Here is a 20342-nt window from a genome sequence, read left to right as displayed (position 1 = left end):
CCAGGCATGGCAGAAATGGGATTTACTGTGCTTTGGCTAAGCCTTTACTTGATGTGGTTGCTGGGGAGAAAGATCTGATTGAAGGGCAAGTTGGGTATTTCCCTAATCACCTGTGATTAGTGGTGAATGAGGACTTGAGCTTGAAGGACCCTCAGTATTCTGTGAGCCTTGACGCAGACGGGGTCTTGATCTTGGATTAAATTTCTGGTAACATCAAGATTGGGAACAAGTCTTAAATGAGCACCAAACAAATGGGATTCAAACCCCCTCTGCAACCCAAGAAGCTAAAAACTTCTTTAAAATTATCATTTAAATGGAAGTTGAGGCAGAGCCATTGAATTGACTATCCAGTCTTTGAACACCAAAGAACAACTGATACATAGATGATTTCTAAGCAAAATCTTCTGTTTGAAATTTGTGATTACTTATTATTATATACTATTGGTAAAATGCAGATAGCCCTGAATTTCTAAGCCAAGAATGGCCCTTACCCAAATTAAGGAACATTTAAGGGTGGCCTGTACTGGATGACTGGGAGTTCTTGAATTAAAATATGCCTCAGAAAGGGAGGAAACCAAAATATTATTCAGTCTGAAGCAATCTCATGCATTTAAGCTCCTGAAGGGCTTGTGTTTCTTTACTCTTGAGGTTCATTATGTCACCAGAAAAGCTTCACTATTTTACTGTGGAAGCAACACAACCACGAAACATTAATTTCCAGGAATGTGGAAACCATGAAATATGGGTTTTTCTACTAAATTAAGATTTTACTTTTCTCTCTTCTCACATAGGTAAGGGAACCAATTTTCATTATATATTTATGTATATACATTCTGGAAAGTCTGATAGGAAAGATATACAAAACACAGGAAGAACATTTTTACATTGAAAAATGTATTTCACTGGTAACCACACCAACCATTTATATTCCATTTTTCATCTTGAACCACTTTGTATTTGATATCCATCTTGGAACCACATCTCTCATTACTGAACTGCACCCACTCTGGTGTACATATGGCCAGCTGATATATTGTGCCCTGTAAGCTGTGGCAGCTGTTTAGATTTGTATAAAATTCTTTATTCCCCTGTTTCCACAATGCCATTCTCTCACCATTGCAGTGACCAACACCACTCAGGCCTGCCTGGCACAGACACCACTGTACAAGGATCTCCAGTAGTCCCCAAGTATTCTGTACCATGGCAGATGCCTCTGGCTGGAAGAAAAAGTAGTGAAGGTCATATTAATTTTTAATACATGTAAAGGAAAATACATAAATATTCCTCTCTTTTTGCTAATCAGTGTTACTAATTATAGGACTGATGCCTGTTTCCTGAAAAAAACAAGTGACCAAGGCTGCCAGAGTTCAAGAAACATTTGGATAATGCTCTCAGGCACATGGTAGGATTCTTGGGACTGTCCTGTGCAGGGCCAGGACTTGGATTTTGATGACTCTTGTGGGTCACTTCCAACTCAGGATATTCTATGATGCTAAGACTCCTTCAGGTATCTGCACATACTCCTGTGCACACAAACACCACATCAGTTTTTAGCAGCCTTGGTAGAATGAAAGCAATGTAGGTGGCTTGGAGGGAATTTGAAGTCTTTAGTTCTGGGAAAAAATCCTGAATGCAAGTGTTCACCTAAGGTTTCTGACAATGTTATGTACTCAATTTGCATCCAATACCAGCTGATTGGAGTGGAAGAATTAGTCAAAACATTCCAGAAGCATCTGTGTCATGGGAACCATAGGTTTCTAGGCTACAAGACACGCCAGAATATTCACCAAATCACCAGTGTGGTTTTCCTTAATGCTACAATTAGCGATGGAACATTAACAGAAGAGTTACTGGATAAGATTTGATGGCAGAAAGCCTTCTGCCATAAACTGGTAATCTCAACATGTGCAAACATATTGCTAGAGAAGATGAGTTATGCAATTAAAATTAAAATTGGAGATTTGTTATCAAAGGACAGCAATGTGTACTAAAACCCAGCTGAGAGGCTCCCTTGTCTTGTTATCTTCAGGCTTCTTTTTTAGTTAATCTAACACAGCTGACAATATTTGACACAGCCAGTTCTGCCTCCAGTCACGTGAGGGATGTTTTATAGAACTCTTTTCCACTAGCACACAGAGATTTGTCATAGTGCAACTCTTTACAAAGTCTGAAAACCTTTGCCAGAATTGCATCTCAGGGGAGTAAGATGTGATAAAAATTCTGACAGAGTCAGAACGTTTCTAATGTTATCATTAATTTCTAGGTTTTTGAACAAGCCTTAATAACATTTTAAGTGCAAATTATGTCAAAAGTTCAATTCAAAAGAAACATTGGATTTTGTCTGGATAAAAAATTTTAAGCAATTTGGAAAACTGTGGTTGTGCGGCTTTCCCTCATAACAAATTTCAAAATTCCCCCTTTACATCTTCATTTAGAATGAAGCAGAATTTCAAATTCTGAATTTGTTTGCAAAATGAACTTCTGTCCTTCCACAGCACTTTCTGTGCCTCAACCAAGAGGGCAAGAAGCTTAATGTATAATTTCTGTGAGCCTTAAGGAGATGGGCTGCATGTTAGTATTTTCAAATCCAGGCTTATACAGCTGCTCTTTGAATATAAATCATAGCTTTTGGGTTACACTAACACTCTCTGCAGTTTAGCACAGTTGTTAATTAATACAATACTGTATTAGTTCTTTTTACAGTCTTACTATTAACGCTCCGTGAAATCCCATTAGCTCTGCATATGGTGCCAGACTTGTTCTGAATGTGGGAAAGAAAGAAATGTACAGTGGTATGAATAATAAAGAGAGGCTTTCAAGTGGTTTCCACTGTGAACATTCTGAAAAAAAATATTTTCCAGAATGTAATATGTGGGGCAAGCTTTTCACAAAATTTCAATGCAAACATGCAGATATTTGTCAGCCATGTTTTCCCCCAGAGTGTGAAATCCCTTATGTACCACTATTGTTCTATGGCAGAAACATCAGGAAGATTAAGTAGCTCCTAAAAATGGAAAATTAACCAGGTTGCTTTATTGTCCAAATTGACAGAAATGCAAAAAAAACCCCCAACAAAACATGCAAACAAACAAAAACCAAACTGCATAGCTGATGCCAATAAAAAGATAAAACTTTCCTTATATTCTTGGTTCAAATATTTTAAAGTACAGGTAGAGAGGACAGTCAAAATTTGGGTGAAGTTTTCCAGAAGTTACTTGGATTTCCTGCTTCAATGATCTGACAGATCCTTTTTGAATTCCAAGAAGATTTAAGTGCCATAGTAAAAAACAGGCTCGTTTGTTAACACTTCATACAGAACACTCCAAAATGAATTAACTACTACAGAAACTTCAGACCTAATTATTTTCTAATAGATGAGTTTTGTCCAGTATTGACTCCTTAATGAGAGAGAGATCCGACAAGGAGGCTAGGAAAGCTTTTAAAAATGGAAAGAGTGATGAAGCAGGCAGGATTTAGAAGCAGACTATTCTTGGGAGGAGCTGGCTCCATTGCCATTCTCTCTTGACCCTTTAGGAGTTGCTGCCCTCTACCAGTGCATGGTTAGGAGGATTCCAGTGGGCGCTTTTCTCCTTCCCGGTCCCATGGTTCATCCATAGTCCAGTCTCTGCAGTGTCATTGGGCAATCAGGAATGGGCAGGGCCTTTCTGCATGGCTAGCATCCAGACAGGGACACATTGCTCAGGGAACCCCTCCTGCCTCTCCTCTCGAAGGACGGTGAGTCCGCTCATTTCAATAAGGCTGTGCAGGATGTTCAGGTCTCGGATCACGCTGCTGTCTAGACAGTCCAGGGTACAGCCCTCCCTGGCCACATTGTCCTTCAGAATGATAACACCATTATCCTTCAAGCCATCCTGGCACCGGATGAGAAACTCCAGGAGATCTTTATCTGTCAGATATCCTACAGATGAAAAGATGGAAAATAGATCACTATTAACTATTCAGACTCCCTCTGTACATGTCAGAACAGTGCCTTGATCTGAGTCTCCATACCCTGTTCACTGCAGAAGTTCTAGTCCTGCCAGATTTAACTATGAAATCTTGGGCAAATCAACAAGATCAATAAATACAAACTCCAATCAATATTTAGGATCCATATTGGTAGCAGCAAGAGATGTGGACAGAAGCCACTGAGGAGAGTGGAGAAAATACTGGGTGCTGAAGGGTTCTTTAATCTGGTGGTTTAAGTCATAATAAGAATCAGTGGCAGGAAGCTGGAGCCAAACAAATTCATATTGGGAATAAGTGACAACTGTTTAACAGTGTAAGCAATTACCCATTGGAAACTACCAACACTGGGGTTTACCACCTCTTGAAGTTCTCGAACCAAGTGTGGTTGAATCTCTCAAGATATGTTTTAATTGAACACAAACCACAGGCTTAGCATAAGGGTAAAGGAATGAATAGAAGAGCTTGTGATATAGAGTAGGTCAAACTAGATAATCACAGTCCCCTCTGTCTTTTATTGCTAAAAATCTCTGTAACTTTGTGTAGCACTATGTACCCACCAAAGGAGTTCTGGATCAAAGATCCAGCAAAGAGTGCTAGACCTTCCACAATGCCAGTTAAACTCCTTGTGTTACTCCATACCCCATGGGATTTTTGCAGGTATGTTTATATTTTAAAATAGTACTTTTGTCAATATGTTATTGAGATTCCGTTTCTTATCCTTCCTTCTCAAAGATCAGGACTTCTGTTATGTTAAGAACAGTGGTGTAGAGCTCAGAGAAGAGCAAAATGAGAACTCCCACGTGTGAAACATCTAACATGAATTAACAAGGACAAGTGATCAGAAATTGAATGAAAAACTTGGAAAAAAATCATCATTTGTATTTTCTACTCAAAATATTTCATTTTCTTGATGGAAGATTTAAACTTCTAGAAATGGAAGTTGTCATTTCAAAACCACATTCTGACATAGCATGTCAAGTTTCTTTAACCACTCCTAACAAAAAACCCTAAAAATAAAAAAATCCCCAAAACCTAAAGCTGAATACCTTTCAAGATGAAGGAAAACGGTAATTTCTATATGAAATGTAAGATTGCACTTTTATTTTTTTTACAAAATGACTGCCAGGGTTCACATACTTATGCATGCATAAGACAAATCAAGATTTCATTGGCAAGATTCACTGAAGCTTTTGAACACCTAATTTGGAACTTATTTTTCTCTTGGCTTTTAGTGTAGTTTCCTAAGAAAATGAGATCTTCAAGGTGTTGCTCTCTAGCAGACAGTCCTGCCCTCGCTCTATCAAATGAACTTGTTAGCATATTTTAGCCAAATTCAAGATGGGGTAGAAGTTTGATTATTTATTAAGATCACTCCCTATTTCCTTGACATCGATGGAGAAAGAAGATTCAGATCTGTGTCTATGCTGAGAAGAGGATATGTTCCCTTAATTAGGAGCCACATATCTGACCAACACAGCCTTACACAGGTCTGAGCTCATTCATCCTCATTTTGACTTGGATTTGCTCAAAAGCTGAGGCAGGAGTTACGTTTACTGCAATGACTCATTATTAAAGAAAAGCAAAAATACAAAGAAAAATTATGCTGGTCTAAAGCAATTTGTCTAAAGACCGCCTCTTAAATAATTCCTTCTGCCTTCTGAAACTGCACCATGGGCACTTTGGTTCACAGATTAGGAGAAAACCTTCTTTCCACTGCAGCAGATTTTTTTTTTTTTTTTTTTTTTTGTAAGGTACATAACCTGCATTATCTGATTGCCAGTCTGTTGCTGTAAATGCTGCAGGGTATTCACTGGGGTGGCTGCAGGAGAAGAAGCAGATATTCCTTATAGGAGGGGCTACTGTGGGACATAGCTAAGGGAACCTGTTTGATAAACATCAGTGCATGTAATAAGACATGATCTGATTTACAGGTAATGGCGATTCCACTATGGCTTTTTTCCTGATTGTTTCCTGAAATACCTCCAAGTCTGGATAATCAGCTGACTCAGAAACCATTGTTCACAAGTGAGGCCAGCCCCGTGTTTCTCTCTGCACCACTGGTAACTAAGAAAGAGTATTCCTGCTCAAGAAAATCCACATGTAAAGCCTCCTCCTCAGCTGCACCTTTGCATGCAGGCTGCTCTCCAGGAACTGGTACTTTTCTCCAACACATGACCTGACAAAAACAACTTGATTTGTACCCACTGTGCATGTGGCTTGGGGGAACTCTCAGAAGTCTCTTGTGATGTTTTAGGAAGCAGTCCCAAAGATTTGAGAACTTCCTTTGACCACAGGCTGTCTATTCTGTGAGATGTCAGGCTAGAAGAATCACACAGAACTAACCTGAAACCCACTGAATCCAGATGACATCGTATCTTTGTGGGGCTGGTGTGAATTCCTGGAGGCTTTTGCAGTAATACATCTCCACTCTGTCCTCCTTGCCCTGCAGGTAGTTTGGGACCTCAGCCAGGAAATTCTCCATCATATCCACCAGTTCCACACTCTTGAAAACCGGCAACAGGACGTGCTTGCTGATCCGACCTATCCCAGAGCCACAGTCCAGGGCGCGGTTGGTGCCAGCTTTCCCCACCCCCTGTGGGATACAAGAAAATCATCTGAAATCTGAAAAATACCACCTGAAAAATCACAGCAACCGTGTTACCCACTACAGCCTTTAGTCCAGCCAGCCTAGTGTCTTCTCTCCTTATCTGTGCAGGGCTGTTGCAAGATTGATAAGAATCAGCACGGCTTTGGGTACCATTGTCTGAGCTGAGCTGGGCTGTCACATTCCCAGGCTGCTGCTGCTGGGACTTCTTACTGCATTTACTGCTGTACAGTAAGTTTTTGCTTGGTGTAAGAAGAGACAGAGTCTTTCACAAGCTCCTAGCTTTCTCAGAAGATCCACAGCTCTTTGTAAAGTCCTTGCAACTTCAAATATTCACACCTCAAAGGCAACTACTTGGCTAGATAAGCCTCATTCTGCACCCTGTGAAGGCCTAATAAAAAAGGAAGCATACACCAAATACTGCATTCAGGCAGTAACTTCTGCAGCACAGAACTCCCAAGGTGCCCACAGGCATTTCTGTAGATACATAGAATCCCTGGGATCAAAGTGCAGTTCTCAAAACAAATTGTGTTTGAACAAAGATCTTGGAGTGGTAGGTAACTTATGACAACTCAAGAAGTTTGGGCTGGAGCATATACAGAATTTCTCTTTTAGGCATAGAGACAAGAAAGATGATTGACTAGATTTTGCTTAACTGTTCCTTTTTTCTTCATAAATGTCATCTTTGGACAGAGATCAGACACAAAGAAACATGGCACAAAGGCTGTGACTATGAGAAAATAATGAGGGGCTGTAAAAGAAGCTTTATAATGAAAGCTGTATTTCACCCCTAAAGCTTCCATTCTAGCTATAAAAAGGCTCTTAAGAGCCTGCTGCTGTTCTGTACAACAGAAATTCCAAGTCTACAAATGCACTGACTGTGGGATAGGAGCTCCCCTGGCCAAAGTTATCTGTTAAACAAATATCTTAAAAGCAAATGTAAACACCTTTTCCCTGTCCCCTGGAACTGAGTGTTGAAGTGAAAGCTATGGGCCAAAGTCCCTGCGGCAACTTCAGTGCTCTCAAAGGAAATAAGCCCAGGAAGGGTCTTGCTCTTCCTGCTTATTGGGAGACCCCCCCTTTGTAACGAACCAAGCATAAATCATGTAACTCACACTTTTTTGGCCTGGCTTCAGTGGGTAATTCAGTAGGTTATTAAGGTCAAAGGACAGTACTGTCAATGACATGACTATGAATAGCCCAGCTGAGCATCTGATTACACGGAGTAACTGTAGAAAGAGCACACGGCCCTCAAGGGCTCTCACCAGTCTCCAGGGCTGCTGCTCCCAATTTGTATACCCAGGAAGATTAATCTCCTGATGTGTGCAAGAGTCCACAAACCTTCAACCCTATTGGACTCTGGAGACTACCTGTTTGTAGTTAGCTGGAAAATGGGAGCCATTCCTCATCCACAGGCTGCACTTAGGAGCACATGGCTTTTACTGAGGACCAGACTAAGAAGTAACAAGGAGTTCAGGAAAGGCGAAGGAACTGTGTCTTGGATCTTTACAAGGTGGATTTCCACATTGCTGGCTGGCACATACATACAGGTCTACACTGATGGGATTAACTAAAAATCTTTGAGAAAGCTGGTGAGAAAATCAGGATGATTTACCAAAACCATCAACAGAATTCGACAAAAAGCCAGGTATCTCCTCCAACATTTGTGTTTCACAGAATCGACAGCCACAGGACCTTGCTCAAAACAGGGAATTCATCTCCCATGATACATCACAGCAAGGACCTCCAATGACACATCTCCGTGTGCCATTGAGAAGAAGGAAAGGGAACAGTCATGGGAGATGAAGCTCGATCCCACACTTCGCTGGCTGAAAAGGAGCGAGAGCTTCAGGCAGTCAGTTGAGAACCCCTGTGAAACACCACAGGTCCATTTGTAATGAAAATGTTGACATAATTCCATGTTCAGCTAATATATTTTCAGTTTGGAAGTGCTCAGGGCTTTGACAGAGTATTAACATTTTCTTTGGAAGGCAAACATTTTCCCAAAAGTCTAATTGAGTTGAAAATCAGACTCCTTATTTAAAAAAACAGTATAAGTGAAAACTGTAAGCCAGAACAGGCTTCAAAATTTAAGACTGACTGCTCCTCTGACTATTTGCTTCCCATTACTCAGAATCACTGTCCTTTAGGACACATATACACCCCAAGATTGTTCTGTAAAGCTGAATAGGGCACTCATAAATTTCATTCGGAATAAAAGAGCTGTGGGATATGTTCCTGGGGCTACTTCAGGTCTTGGAAGAGCAGGAAGGCAGCGAAGCTAAGCAGGACAAAAAAAGGAATCAGAGTTCAAGAAACAGATAAAAATCACAGTGGTTTTCCTTCTAAATAAATTTTAAAAGAGCATGTTTTCAACAACATCTCTTCTATCACCCTGACCAAATAGGAGAAAAATCACTTTCAAGACGTTTTCATTCAGCAAGTGACCAATCATGCAGGTGAGTTGGGGGCAAGAAAGGGAGAAAGCATTTAGGGCAGAGAGGGAGCTGTAAAGTCAATATAATCTCCATCTGTATTATTTTACACACCTACAGCTCACAACTGATCCTGAATTAATGCTTTCTTTGTTTTTTTTAATTTTCTTTTTTACTCGCTACCTCCAGATTAGGCGCTTGGAAACACAGTGTCTGTGTGGACATCAAGGCATTAGCACACTGCCATAAATATGCAGGGCTGTAGCTCTGCTGATAACCCTTCCCCGTGGCTGTACCTGAGACAGCCTTGAGCTTGTCTGCACAGCACTGTTGGCTCAAGCCATGTTGCTCTTGGTTTGAGTTCTGCCCACACACACATAAAACCTCTTAACTCGAACACAGTGGCACTTTCAACTCTGTTTGACTTGCCTGGGAAGGAGACAGGCTAAAATATAAGTAAAGTCCTTAGTCCTTTCTGTAATTCCTTCCATGTGCCCAGGCAAGATAAATTCTCCAATGGTAAAGAAATCTGTAGCTCAGTTTACAGTGGTGCTAAGAATCATGCTAAGAAATGCCATACCTGAAGGTATGCAACATCAGTCATGGAAGGGAAATGTCACTGTGTGGCATTTCCACGCCAGCCAAACTAACTCAAGAGGAGTAATTTGAGTGGAACCGGGCAACTAGTTTTTTTTTAGGGAACACTGGTTTTGCCAGAATATAAAGTTTTAGATGAATAAAACTCTCTGTGAAATTGGTATTTCAAATCTAGAGAATAGTTTTAGCCAAAAAAACATGGGAAAGAATGTTGAAAATGTCAAAGTACTTCTTTTTTCATAACTTTCAAGGAAAAAAGAAACCAAACTTGTCAACTTTTCATTTCTAAAGAGCATTTTTTATTTTGGAGCTAACTTGAACTCTTGAAAACAAAGGGAGAAGTTTTTCAGAGGGTGAAACAATAAAAAACTGTTCAGTTGATCTGAAACTAATTTTCCTAGTTTCCAATTTTGTTAAACTTCTCTTAAAAAAAGAGAAAGTATATTAGAGCAATTGGTTTTTTCTATCTTGATCACCCTATTGGTTAAAAAAAATATTCATAGAGCCATAAACTTGGAAAGACAATTCATTAGCTTTATTATAAAGTCACTGATGCAGAAAGACACTAAATATTTGTATCTGGTTGAGCAGGATTCCAATTTCAGTCATAAGAAAGGAAAATAAACCACAAATAGCATAATCAATTGACTGCATCTCAAGAGAGGCTTTAACAAACTAAATCAGAATTAGCAAAAAGTGCAGACTCCTTTGTGTTCGTTTTTTATTTTTTGTCTTGTTTGATCTTGGCCATTCAGAGTATCCTTTCTATCCCTGGCTAATTATAGGAGTAGGAGTTCTGCTCTGGAGTATTTTGTATCTGTCATCACACCTGATGCATTGGGTATGATTCCTCTTTCACATGTGAAACTCTCTTACAGACTGTACTTCTTTCCTTTTTGGGTCTTGGAGAGGAGAAGGTGTAACAGTGTGACACAGACCTGCTGCAGGAAACTGCATCTATGTGATGTCTAGGCAGGGTGAAATCTTCCCCTGAGTACACACTTATGTACCACTTGAATTCCCCAAATGTCCTTAAAACAAGACTTAAATAAAATTTAAGGAATGTGCCTCGACTGCATTTCATTTTTTTCTGAAAATGCCATTTTCAGAAATGTCATTATTCAGAAAACATCAGGTTCATCTCCTTACTGAACCTCCTTTTTTATTTTCACATTTTGTGTTTGTTGACAGCATGATACAGTGAGGCTCTGAGAAGCCTTTTTTGCATCAGCATTAATACAAATGACTGTTGATACTAAAAAATGCAGCCATTCACTTGTGTTTTGCTGGCTCACAGCCCCAAAGTCTCCCTCTATCAGGTACAGCAAACTTTGCCATCACTTGGCCTTCACTGCTCTGCATGATTTCTATCTGTTGTCAAGCCACACTCATTTTCCATCCCAATCCATTTAAACTGTGCCTTTTTTATTTCCATCCACAACATCTAATTAACCTATTGAGCTTTCTTCCCACAGTGGATCATTAAGGCTAAACAAAGGTCATCTGGCTATCCCAAATTTGTACATTTGAGAAGGAAATTAAAGATCTATGGTAGCATTATACAGAACTAGTCATTTTGTCAGCAGGAGAACTTAACAAATTTGTTTTGCTGTAGTTTTGTGGATTCTTTAACATTTAATACTGTTATCGAGCTGTTTAGTGGGCTCTTTCCCTGGGAGGAGGGAAGGGCAGTCAGAAAACCATCAGACCACACTTCTAAAGATTTTCAGATTTCCAAAGACGCATTTAGGACTCAACAGGATTTTCAGAAACCTAAGGACCAAAGTGATACTGCTCTTAAAATCCCACTTGGCATCTCCTCACAATTCAGGTCAAAGCAGACCTTTGAAGATGTTTACAGACCTTTAGTAATCTGCCTGAAAAGGTGTTCAGTGACACTGGAATATTTAAGGAAAAATATTATGCCTAGTGTGTAACTTATTCTATATAATTCCAGTGTGTGGGATATGGGGGGGTTTGTTGCAACATTCTCAGAAATGTCTATGAATAGACAAACCAGAAACTGGGCATTCAGTCTCATCTAGTTTCCCAAATGGACTGCAGGCATTTTCACAGACAAATCTGCCACTGAAGCCAACAAAGATTTTATCATGAAAGGTCCCAGTCCTGCACTGAGAATTAATCCCTCACCCAGACCCAGCTACAAGAACTCCTTGCACAATCCTCATTGCAGCTTTGGAGAATTAGGAAAGGAAGTAAAACAGGTAAATAATGATGTAAGACCAGGCAAAATGTGCATTCATGCTGATGCATGACCTGGGAGAACACAACTAGACCCAACAACAGTGGTGACCTGTGACTGCGAATCAAATGTGACACATGGTGCCACTTAAATTAGATGTGGCTGGACACCATGCACATAATTTTTGACACATCCACTACTTCTTGCAGAAGATGAGATTAAATGACTCACCCCAACAAACTTCCTGAGAAATTCCCGGGAGGATTCAACATCTGCGTTGGAGAGCTCGATGTAGTCTCCCATCATTCCTTCTTCCGTGGCAGGCACCTCCCGGTAGAAGTGTTTGGCCCTGGCATAGAACTGCATCTCCCCATTGATGACTTGACTTGTCAGAGCGTAAAGTTTCACTGCAAGCAGATAAATCACTATTTTATTGTTACTGACAGGTATTTCTGGCTTAGTTAATTGCGCTGGAGGCACGATGACGAAGATCTATGAACTTCAGTTGAGCCTTCAAAACACCAAATCTGTTTCTAAAGCAAAGGTGGAACGAAAGGTGTTGGATTAAATCCTACAAGACCTTGAAGGGATCCAGCCCTCAGGCAAATTCGGTGCTTTCCAGGTTCAGAAGTCATTTTCAAACACTACATTTTCATGTCAGTGAAAAATCACTTCAGGTTTGAGTTGAACATGCATGCCAAGGACAGCAAGGGGTCTGATTTTTCCTGGAAAAGCTGTGGGCAGCATTTACTACTATGCAGGGTCATCATTTCTACTATCACTGACCTAACTGTTGTGCAGATTTCCAGATAAGCTTTCCAGCTATTGACAGCTGCATGAAGAGTGCACCAGGAAGAGAGTGGATGAATGAGGCACTTGCTCTGGTTTATTTTTAGTGATACTGTACGGTCTGTGGCAATGCAAGTAAGCTGAACCAAGGAGCAGATGGTAGTCTCAGGCCTAAATGAGTACGCAGAGGGGACACAATTTAGAAGAGACAGTCCTAAACTGTCACAGGTCAAGGGGCAAGGTAATCAGTGGGTGATATACTGAAAGGTTCCTGTGTGCCAGAGGCTTGGATGTTTCATTTTCATTTCTTGGCTACATTGCTGGTAACATACAGCAGTCAGTAGTTTGAAGCTGTTTTATTAAAACCTGTGAGTTCTGCTGAATAAAGGGCTATTTTGCCCTGTTCTTTAAAAACTGACATCTATCCTCCACATCCTGGGTTTTTCTGTACATGATGTGCATCAGCATATCAAAAGTAGTTGTTTTGCAGCTCAAAAGTTTGGATTCAGGCAGGCTGTAAATTTTGCTTGGAAATCATCACCCCTGAGTGCCTCATGTGTGCATACAAGTGTCCAGGCATTCTCCTGTGTGTATGACAGACCCTCCACCAAAAACACAACTCCAAGCCTGACAGTGAAAGCCAAGCAAAGAGGAAGGACAGAGTCACACTAGGAGCAAGCCTTTGCAAGCACTGCCTTGCAGTGTGAGACCAGCTCTCTGCTGCAGGTTCCCAGCACGCTCAAGGCACTGGAAATGATCCAGCAGCAAACACCTTTTGAGTTCATAACAGAAGTGAGGGAGAGCTCCCTGGCAGCTGCATGCACAGAAAGACCAGGGGGCAGTGCTTTGTCACGGCATCTTTAAACTTCAACGGAAGCACTGCCAGCTGCTGCTGGGAAGGGGCTGAATAGGCCGTGCCTTGCTTATGCAGGCTGGGGAGCAGGAATTATGCCCTCCACACAGAGGATGACAGTAAGACCAAAGGCCCTGAATATAAGCCTGGAATGTACTTAATTGAGGGCAAGCAAGCTCAGCAGGGAATGATAAGTGTGTGCCAGCCCATCCTCAGCAGGAGAGTGACATTTTGGAGGCTAATGAGGGGGGGGGGGACAAAGGAAATAGGACGGGGAATAACTACCACCAAGGACCACTCGGAACAGAATAGTGCTATTGGGTTACATATAAGCAGCATGCCCAGCATATCCCTCATCCAACAAAAGCAGCATTACCAGCCCTTCTTGTCATCACCTGCTTAAGTCAACTGCTGAACGGATACTATTAAAGCTTTAATCCATTACACATTTATGTTATGCCTGAGAAATTTATATCACAAGAAGCACTGAGCCCAGCAAGGGTCAAACCTGGGAGTTTTACACACTCCACTGATTATATTCACATACTCAGAAGAAACCATTTAGCTGAAGAAATTAATATGAAGGGGGCAGCAACCAATCCGCAGCACAGTTTGGTCAGGGTGGCTCTCGGAGCCTGGGAAAAAGACTCCATCAGTGGCTGTGATTTTTCCAGTAAGGGATCCCTATCCTTCTCCAGAAGTGGCACCATCTTGTCTTCTCTGCATCTCCTTTAGCTCCATTTCAGAGGTCAGCCTGTCTGCTGAACAGAACTGAATCCCTGCATGTTGGCTTTGCGAGATCCTCTATATAAGAATCCAGTGATGATTCCAGGGGTTGTTTAACAGACCTCTCAAGGGACAGTGATTTATCCCATTTTGCTAGATTGAAAGGAAAGGCATTTACAGGCTGTCTGCACACCAGGACAGCATGAAAAACAAATATTCAGAGTCCTTCTACTCAAAACATAACCCTGACCTGAGGCAACACATGGGGACGATATGCTGTTCAGAATATCAGATCTGGTGTGTGTGCTCTCACATTTCTTGCTCAGAACCAGTATCAGGCTTGCAGAATTCCTGCCAGGACTTGCATGCACACATCAGCTGATTGCAGCTCCTCCTGGGCCATCCGGGGCCCCAGAGCTCTGCCCTACATGCTGATATCCGAAACCAGCTCTGGGTGAGCATCCACAGGGACTTCTCTATGCATTAAACTGTGCAAAGATGTTTTTATGCATGTCTCCCACCCCAGGGCATGCAAAGACACGGGCCAATGCAAAGAATGGCACCGTACCCAAAGCTTTCTCCTGTGGACCCATAGCCTCACTCGTACAAGTGTCAGATCTAGAGGGAAGATTTCCATCTCTTGCTCCCTCAGTGTTGCTCCTCCCTCTCAGGAATTTGCAGCACTGCCAACTCTCCCAATGTACAACCCAGTTTTCTAGACACAGTCAATCAACCTTACCTCTGATCTGCCTCGCAGCTGTACCTGGCATGCAGGCTCCAGCAGCAGAACCACAGGGTTCTGCATCTCAAGAGAGGACAGGCTTTAACAAACTAAATCTGAATTAGAAAAAGGTGCAGGCTCGTTTCTGTTCCTTTTTTTGTTTGCCAGCTTGCAAGAACGTACCCCAAAAGAGAAGCGCCACATGTCCTTGGTGGCCGTCAGTGTTGCAGCCGTGCCTCCCCTTCATCCAGGACCTGCCTAGCCAGAGGCATCTCCCTTTCCATGACCCATGTGGGACTATCTCATGCATCAGGAAATGAAATACTTGTGGGGCCTGCTATGGGTACACAGCCTGCCTACAATGAACTTCGTGAAGCAGGGCATAAGCAGGATAGGACGACGCAGGCTGCAAGTTCCTCAGATATCACAGGGCAGGCAGCTGTCTAACACATGAGGTTTTCAGTGTTAGGGCAGGTAACTTGCAAGATTAAAGGTCAGAAATGTGCTTCCAGTAAAGAAGAAACTTTTTCATGGCACACTTGTCCCTCAGCTGAATCTGCTGGCAAGACCCCAAGCAGAGATGGTTGAAGCAAACCCACTGCTCAAGCAGGCTGAGGGCACAAACGGACACCCTAAAAGTCACTCCAGTCATGGGACATTAATAATTTTCAGTCACTGCAAACACAGTCTCAATGCAGAGTGGTGATCTATGGCTGAATGCCAACCAATGTGGACTAGACAAACTATCCACCTGAGCCTTTTGCCCTGCAAACTTCAAAACATTCTCTCTCATATTTTCTTATGGATCAGTTAAAAATGTTGTTTTCCAGTGCATCTCATCTAAATTTCTAAAGAAATGGACCACTTAATACATAAGACCTAGTGCAATCCCAACCTGATGTACACTGACTTACAGTTCTTGACTGCAGGGTTTCCTCAGCTAAATTTCCCTGGCAGAAATAAATGTTGCAAGTAATTTTTATAAGTTTTTATTTGTGAACATTATTTTGTGGCTCCAGTTGCTTTCTGCAAGATCCTGAACTAATTCCAGTTTGGCTGAGTGCTCCCTTTTAGATGCAACATCTGCTTTGTGCATCAGCTGGAAAATAGTTATCTGCGTGGATGGTAGAATCTACCTCTCTACTGTGGTCTGAGCACCATGTAAATTCTGTTTTATAGAGGATGAACATCATCCCACCCCCAAAGCAGATTTTACTTACAGCCACGTGCCTCACACACAAGAGTATTTGTCTCCAGGGATGGATCATCTCAGTTTTCCACTGCAGATCTCAGCCCAGTGGCACCGAGTCCCACAGCCCATGTAAACACGTGCATAATTTCCAGCACCAGAGTAGCTCCATTAAAGTCTACTGGGCTTAAGGGCTCTCACACACATTTAAGTACATTTTTGGATCAGGGCCTAAAGTTACTCATGTCTTTTATTTATAAATGTTACCCTGGTCTGTAAAAGTGACATGTTTCTCTTAACAGGCTGTGATACCAGATACGCTCAGCTCCTAAGTAAACATTCCTAGAAGTGCTCCACCACTGAACCCAGCAGTGGAGTGGGGGTAGTGTGGAGTTAGCAGAGTTCGAAGGAAGCTTTGGACCTTGCTGACCCTGGGCAGCACTGCAAGATTCGATGTGAGTCTTGGTTTCAGTGTTATTACTCATAAGTAGGGATAAGCACATGCTCAACTTCCCTGCTAGGTCACAGTGTTGCTCTAGTCCTTTAACACTGTTTACACAGAGATACCTGGCTCTAGTCTTGAAGCCTGAGAAGTTCAGCTCATTTCTGCTCTGTTCCACTCTGAACTGAGCTGGAAACTGTCATTATGCAGAGGTGTTCAGACCTGCCACATTCTGTCCTCTCCATCACAGAGAGCACTGGATCACAGGAAAGTTGAAAGGCACCTAAGAAAGTCTCTGGTCCAAACTGCTGCTCAAAACAAGGACAGACATGATGTCAGAGAGGTTCATCAGGGTTTAGACAGCTGGGTTTAGAAAGCCTCCAGTGATGGAGAATTGTACAACTTCCCTGAGCAACCTGTTCCAATGCCTGACTGCACATAAAAAGATTTTTTCCTTATAGCCAGTCTGGGCTACTTTTGTTTTGATTTATGGCCACCGGCCCTTGTCCTCATGCCTCATACAACTGTGCAGATCTTAGCTCCATCTTATTCATTACCTTCTTGGAGGTACTAGCAGGATGATATTTGGTCTCTCTTCTGGCTGAACATGCCCCATTCCCTTTGTCTGTCTTCACAGGGCATGTGCTCCATTTCCCGCACCACACTGGAGGGCTTCCAACTCATTCCATGTCATTTCCTGCAGCGGGAGTCAAGACTCTACACATATGATCTAATGACTGCTGTAGAAAAGGGGATCATCACTTCCCTCAGTCAATTAGCTATGCTTTTGTTAATCCATTCTGGGATACTGTTGGCTGCCTTTGCTTCCAGGACATTCAGCTGCTTCCTACCAAAACCCCGCCAGCTGGGCCACTCCCTGGCCAGACACTGATCAGTCTGTGGTGTTGTTGCCAAGGGTTTTTCCTATCCAGGTACACAACCTGGCATTTGGGTTTGAATTTCAGTGGACTTGAATGGCACTAGGTTCCTACTGTCCCTTTCCTCCAGTCTATTTAGGTGCCTCTGGATGGCAGTCCTGACTTGAAGCTTGTGGGCAAATCCTGCCAGTTGGCTGCAATCTCTGAATGTGATGATAAAACAGTCCTTCAGCTCCTCCTGGTTATTGATAAAGATGGCAGGGGAGTTGAAACCAGATGAACTTTAAGGTCCCTTCCAGCCCAAACCATTCTATGGTTCTAAACAGGACAGGTCCCAGGACAGATCCTCATAGGATTCCACTGAGTTCAAGATTTGACCACAACTTTCTGAGCCAATCACCCAAACATTTTTTACCCACCTGACTGTCCCCCTATCCAGACCCTGACATCATAGCAGGATGCGAAGTTCCCTGGATGTGTATTCACAGCATATGAACTACTCCACCTGTCCTCGTGCCCACTTTTACTTCATGACAATAACCATGGAGTAAGAGACATGATGCACGTTCACATGAAGGCTGGGCTCACAGTCCATCTTCCATGGAGTCAAAGTAATTTGGATAAGCTGGCAATAAGCTTGTAAGCTCCTTAGTTAAGTTTTATGAGTCAGGTCATGGAAAGCCTGGCAGAGGGGACCTTTGGTCTGATAGAAATATTTTACAAAGCCTGTTGGCTAGGAATGGAAATTCAAATAAAATTCAGACAAGAAATAAAATATAGTTTTATGAGTGAAGCAATTAGGCCTGGAAACAGCTGAATGGTGACTGATGGATTCTCAGCCATTTGAAACACTTAAACTAATGTATTTCTGTGTTCATAAAAACATACTGGGACCCAGAAAAGTTACAAGCACAATGCTGGAATTTTTACATGAAATTCTAAATTAGATGGTCATAATGGTACCTTCTAACCTTAAAATGATGTAGTGGTACTTACATCAACAGTTAACACTGTAGGAAATCCTGCTCAGTTTCTAGTAAGTTGTGTTTATTTTCAAAACAAATGAAAGAATAACATTTTCATGGACTTCATGAGATTCCATCAACCTGTAATTGACTTCCCTTCCTTTCCATCTTTCCTTTCTTTCCATTGTTCACAGGTACCTACCACTAGAGATAGGAGTATTTATCTTCCATGTTTCATTTTAAATAGCTGCAGATACTGCTGCATTTAAAAAGCCACATTAAAAATACTAAGATGTCATGGAAATGTTTTTTCTCTTTACAGGATTCATGAATTCTACCCTTTGAGCAGAGTAATCACTGGCATCTGTACAGTTCACACAAACAGGTAAGATAATCCTTTTGCCTAAATGGATCATTTAATTAGAAAGGAACCCCCAAGAATTCACTTAAACAGATTGCACAGACTAATCCTTCCCATCTTAAAATTCCTACAGTTCTGACATGGAATGTAGGCTGAATAATTCTGCTTAAAACATGACATACAGACTCAAGTCAAATCTACTTTTTGGCTTTATTACCACTGGGAAATTTTGTTTCTTATTCAGGGTCAAATTTTCATAAGAAATGAACATTTTCTACATCTTAGAGAAAAAACAAACAAAAACCTCCAAAAACCCCAAACCCTCTTGCCATTTTGTACCAGAGGCTGTTATTGAAATTTGTCTATAAAAATTTTTTTGGAAGTGTTTTCCTCCCAGAGAACAAACAGTAGGTTAGACAGTCTGCTGCAGGGATCTGCGTAACAAAGACTCTCGAAAAAAAAATTTCAATCACTACCTTTCAAATCACTACCTTCACTTGTCCAAAACAATACAAACACCAGAGCTAAGGACACCCAGAATGACAACAAAACAGGTATCAGGCCAAAGAAAGAATGGCCTGCCAGCTCTGCTAGTTTTGCATTTGTCCTTCCAAGTTCCAAACAGGTCAAAGCATGTTTTACTCAAATGATGGCAAAAAAAGGAAAAGTCACCCAGAAAACAAACTACTCATTCACTCTTGCAGTCTTACCCTTTCCTTCCTCTAAGAATCTGTGGAGTATTTAGGTGAAACAACAGGGTACTGAACTAGAGGGAGTTGAGAGACATAGTTCCAAACTCTTCATGGAGCATTGTAGTCTCTCGAGCTGGGCTTCTCAAAACCACTACTCTCCTCACTGTCAGGAACGTGTCTGCCCTCCGCCATCTGACACCATCCATCTTTCCAGAGCACAGTCACACACACACACGGACACTCCTGCCCCAGCTACTCACCCAGAGGAAGCTTTTCCAGCAGATAAAGGTAACACTTAAAGAAGTCGTTTTGGATCGCCTTGTGCAAGACAAAGGACATGCTGTGCCGACAGAGTTCTTCGTCTGTCTTGTGCCAGCGTGACTTAAAGGCCAAATGTGCTGCTTTATAGGCCATGATGAAGATTTTTTTTGGTGAAAGTGGACAGCTCTTGTGGCTGGTGTTCTCTGGAGGACCTGTCCTTCCGAGGAGGCAGAGGCAGTGTCATTTAAATTGTGGCAATGTGCTGTCATTCTATATTGGGGTGTGTGGCAAGGGGTGGAGGCGGGTGAGAGGGGAGTGAGAAATGCTGGATCTTGGCACTGGCTCACAGTTATCCCTGGAGTGTTGCCTTCTGAAACAAGCAGGTGCTGGAAAGTGAAAAAAAAAATCCACCAGGAAATTGCTTAGCCAGGGTAAAAGTATATCTACTCCAAAAAGGAGTGGCTTAAATTCAATTCCACTTTTCCTGATCTTTTCAGCTTTCACTTCGAAGGAACTCAGATATTATCCAGAATGTCTGTCTTATATCTTGCAGGGTGATTTTGTTTCTGTGTCTCTCCCCCACTATTAGTTCTACAGTCCAGGGCACTCAAAAGGAAGGCCAGAAGACAGAGCATGGATGTGCTTCTACACAAACT

The 20342-nt window shown here is 41.9% G+C and overlaps 1 protein-coding gene across 1 annotated transcript; it reads right to left on the bottom strand.

Annotated features, from left to right (window-relative positions):
• Positions 1 to 3122: 3122 nt before the first annotated feature.
• Positions 3123 to 19895, bottom strand: NTMT2 (N-terminal Xaa-Pro-Lys N-methyltransferase 2). The gene is made up of 4 exons (XM_048313278.1): positions 19686 to 19895; positions 12041 to 12216; positions 6313 to 6562; positions 3123 to 3919 (listed from the first exon to the last, which is right to left on the bottom strand). Exons 1-4 carry the CDS (start codon positions 19837 to 19839, stop codon positions 3645 to 3647), a joined length of 855 nt encoding a protein of 284 aa, XP_048169235.1. The 5' UTR covers positions 19840 to 19895; the 3' UTR covers positions 3123 to 3644.
• Between the last annotated feature and the right edge of the window lie 447 nt (positions 19896 to 20342).

This window comes from Corvus hawaiiensis, chromosome 9 (assembly GCF_020740725.1).
Source record: "Corvus hawaiiensis isolate bCorHaw1 chromosome 9, bCorHaw1.pri.cur, whole genome shotgun sequence".
Classification (NCBI taxonomy): Eukaryota; Metazoa; Chordata; class Aves; order Passeriformes; family Corvidae; genus Corvus; species Corvus hawaiiensis.
This window is presented reverse-complemented; position numbering and strand designations above follow the sequence as displayed.

What these genes read in the sequence shown, in the direction of transcription:
- NTMT2 (XM_048313278.1), bottom strand. Translation starts at nt 19,839, where the DNA reads ATGGCCTATAAAGCAGCACATTTGGCCTTTAAGTCACGCTGGCACAAG. An exon ending in TTCTCAGGAAGTTTGTTGGG is followed by an intron (nt 6,563 to 12,040) that starts GTGAGTCATTTA and finishes TGTATCCCACAG; the next exon opens with GGGGTGGGGAAAGCTGGCAC. An exon ending in CTGGATTCAGTGGGTTTCAG is followed by an intron (nt 3,920 to 6,312) that starts GTTAGTTCTGTG and finishes TTTCATCTGTAG; the next exon opens with GATATCTGACAGATAAAGAT.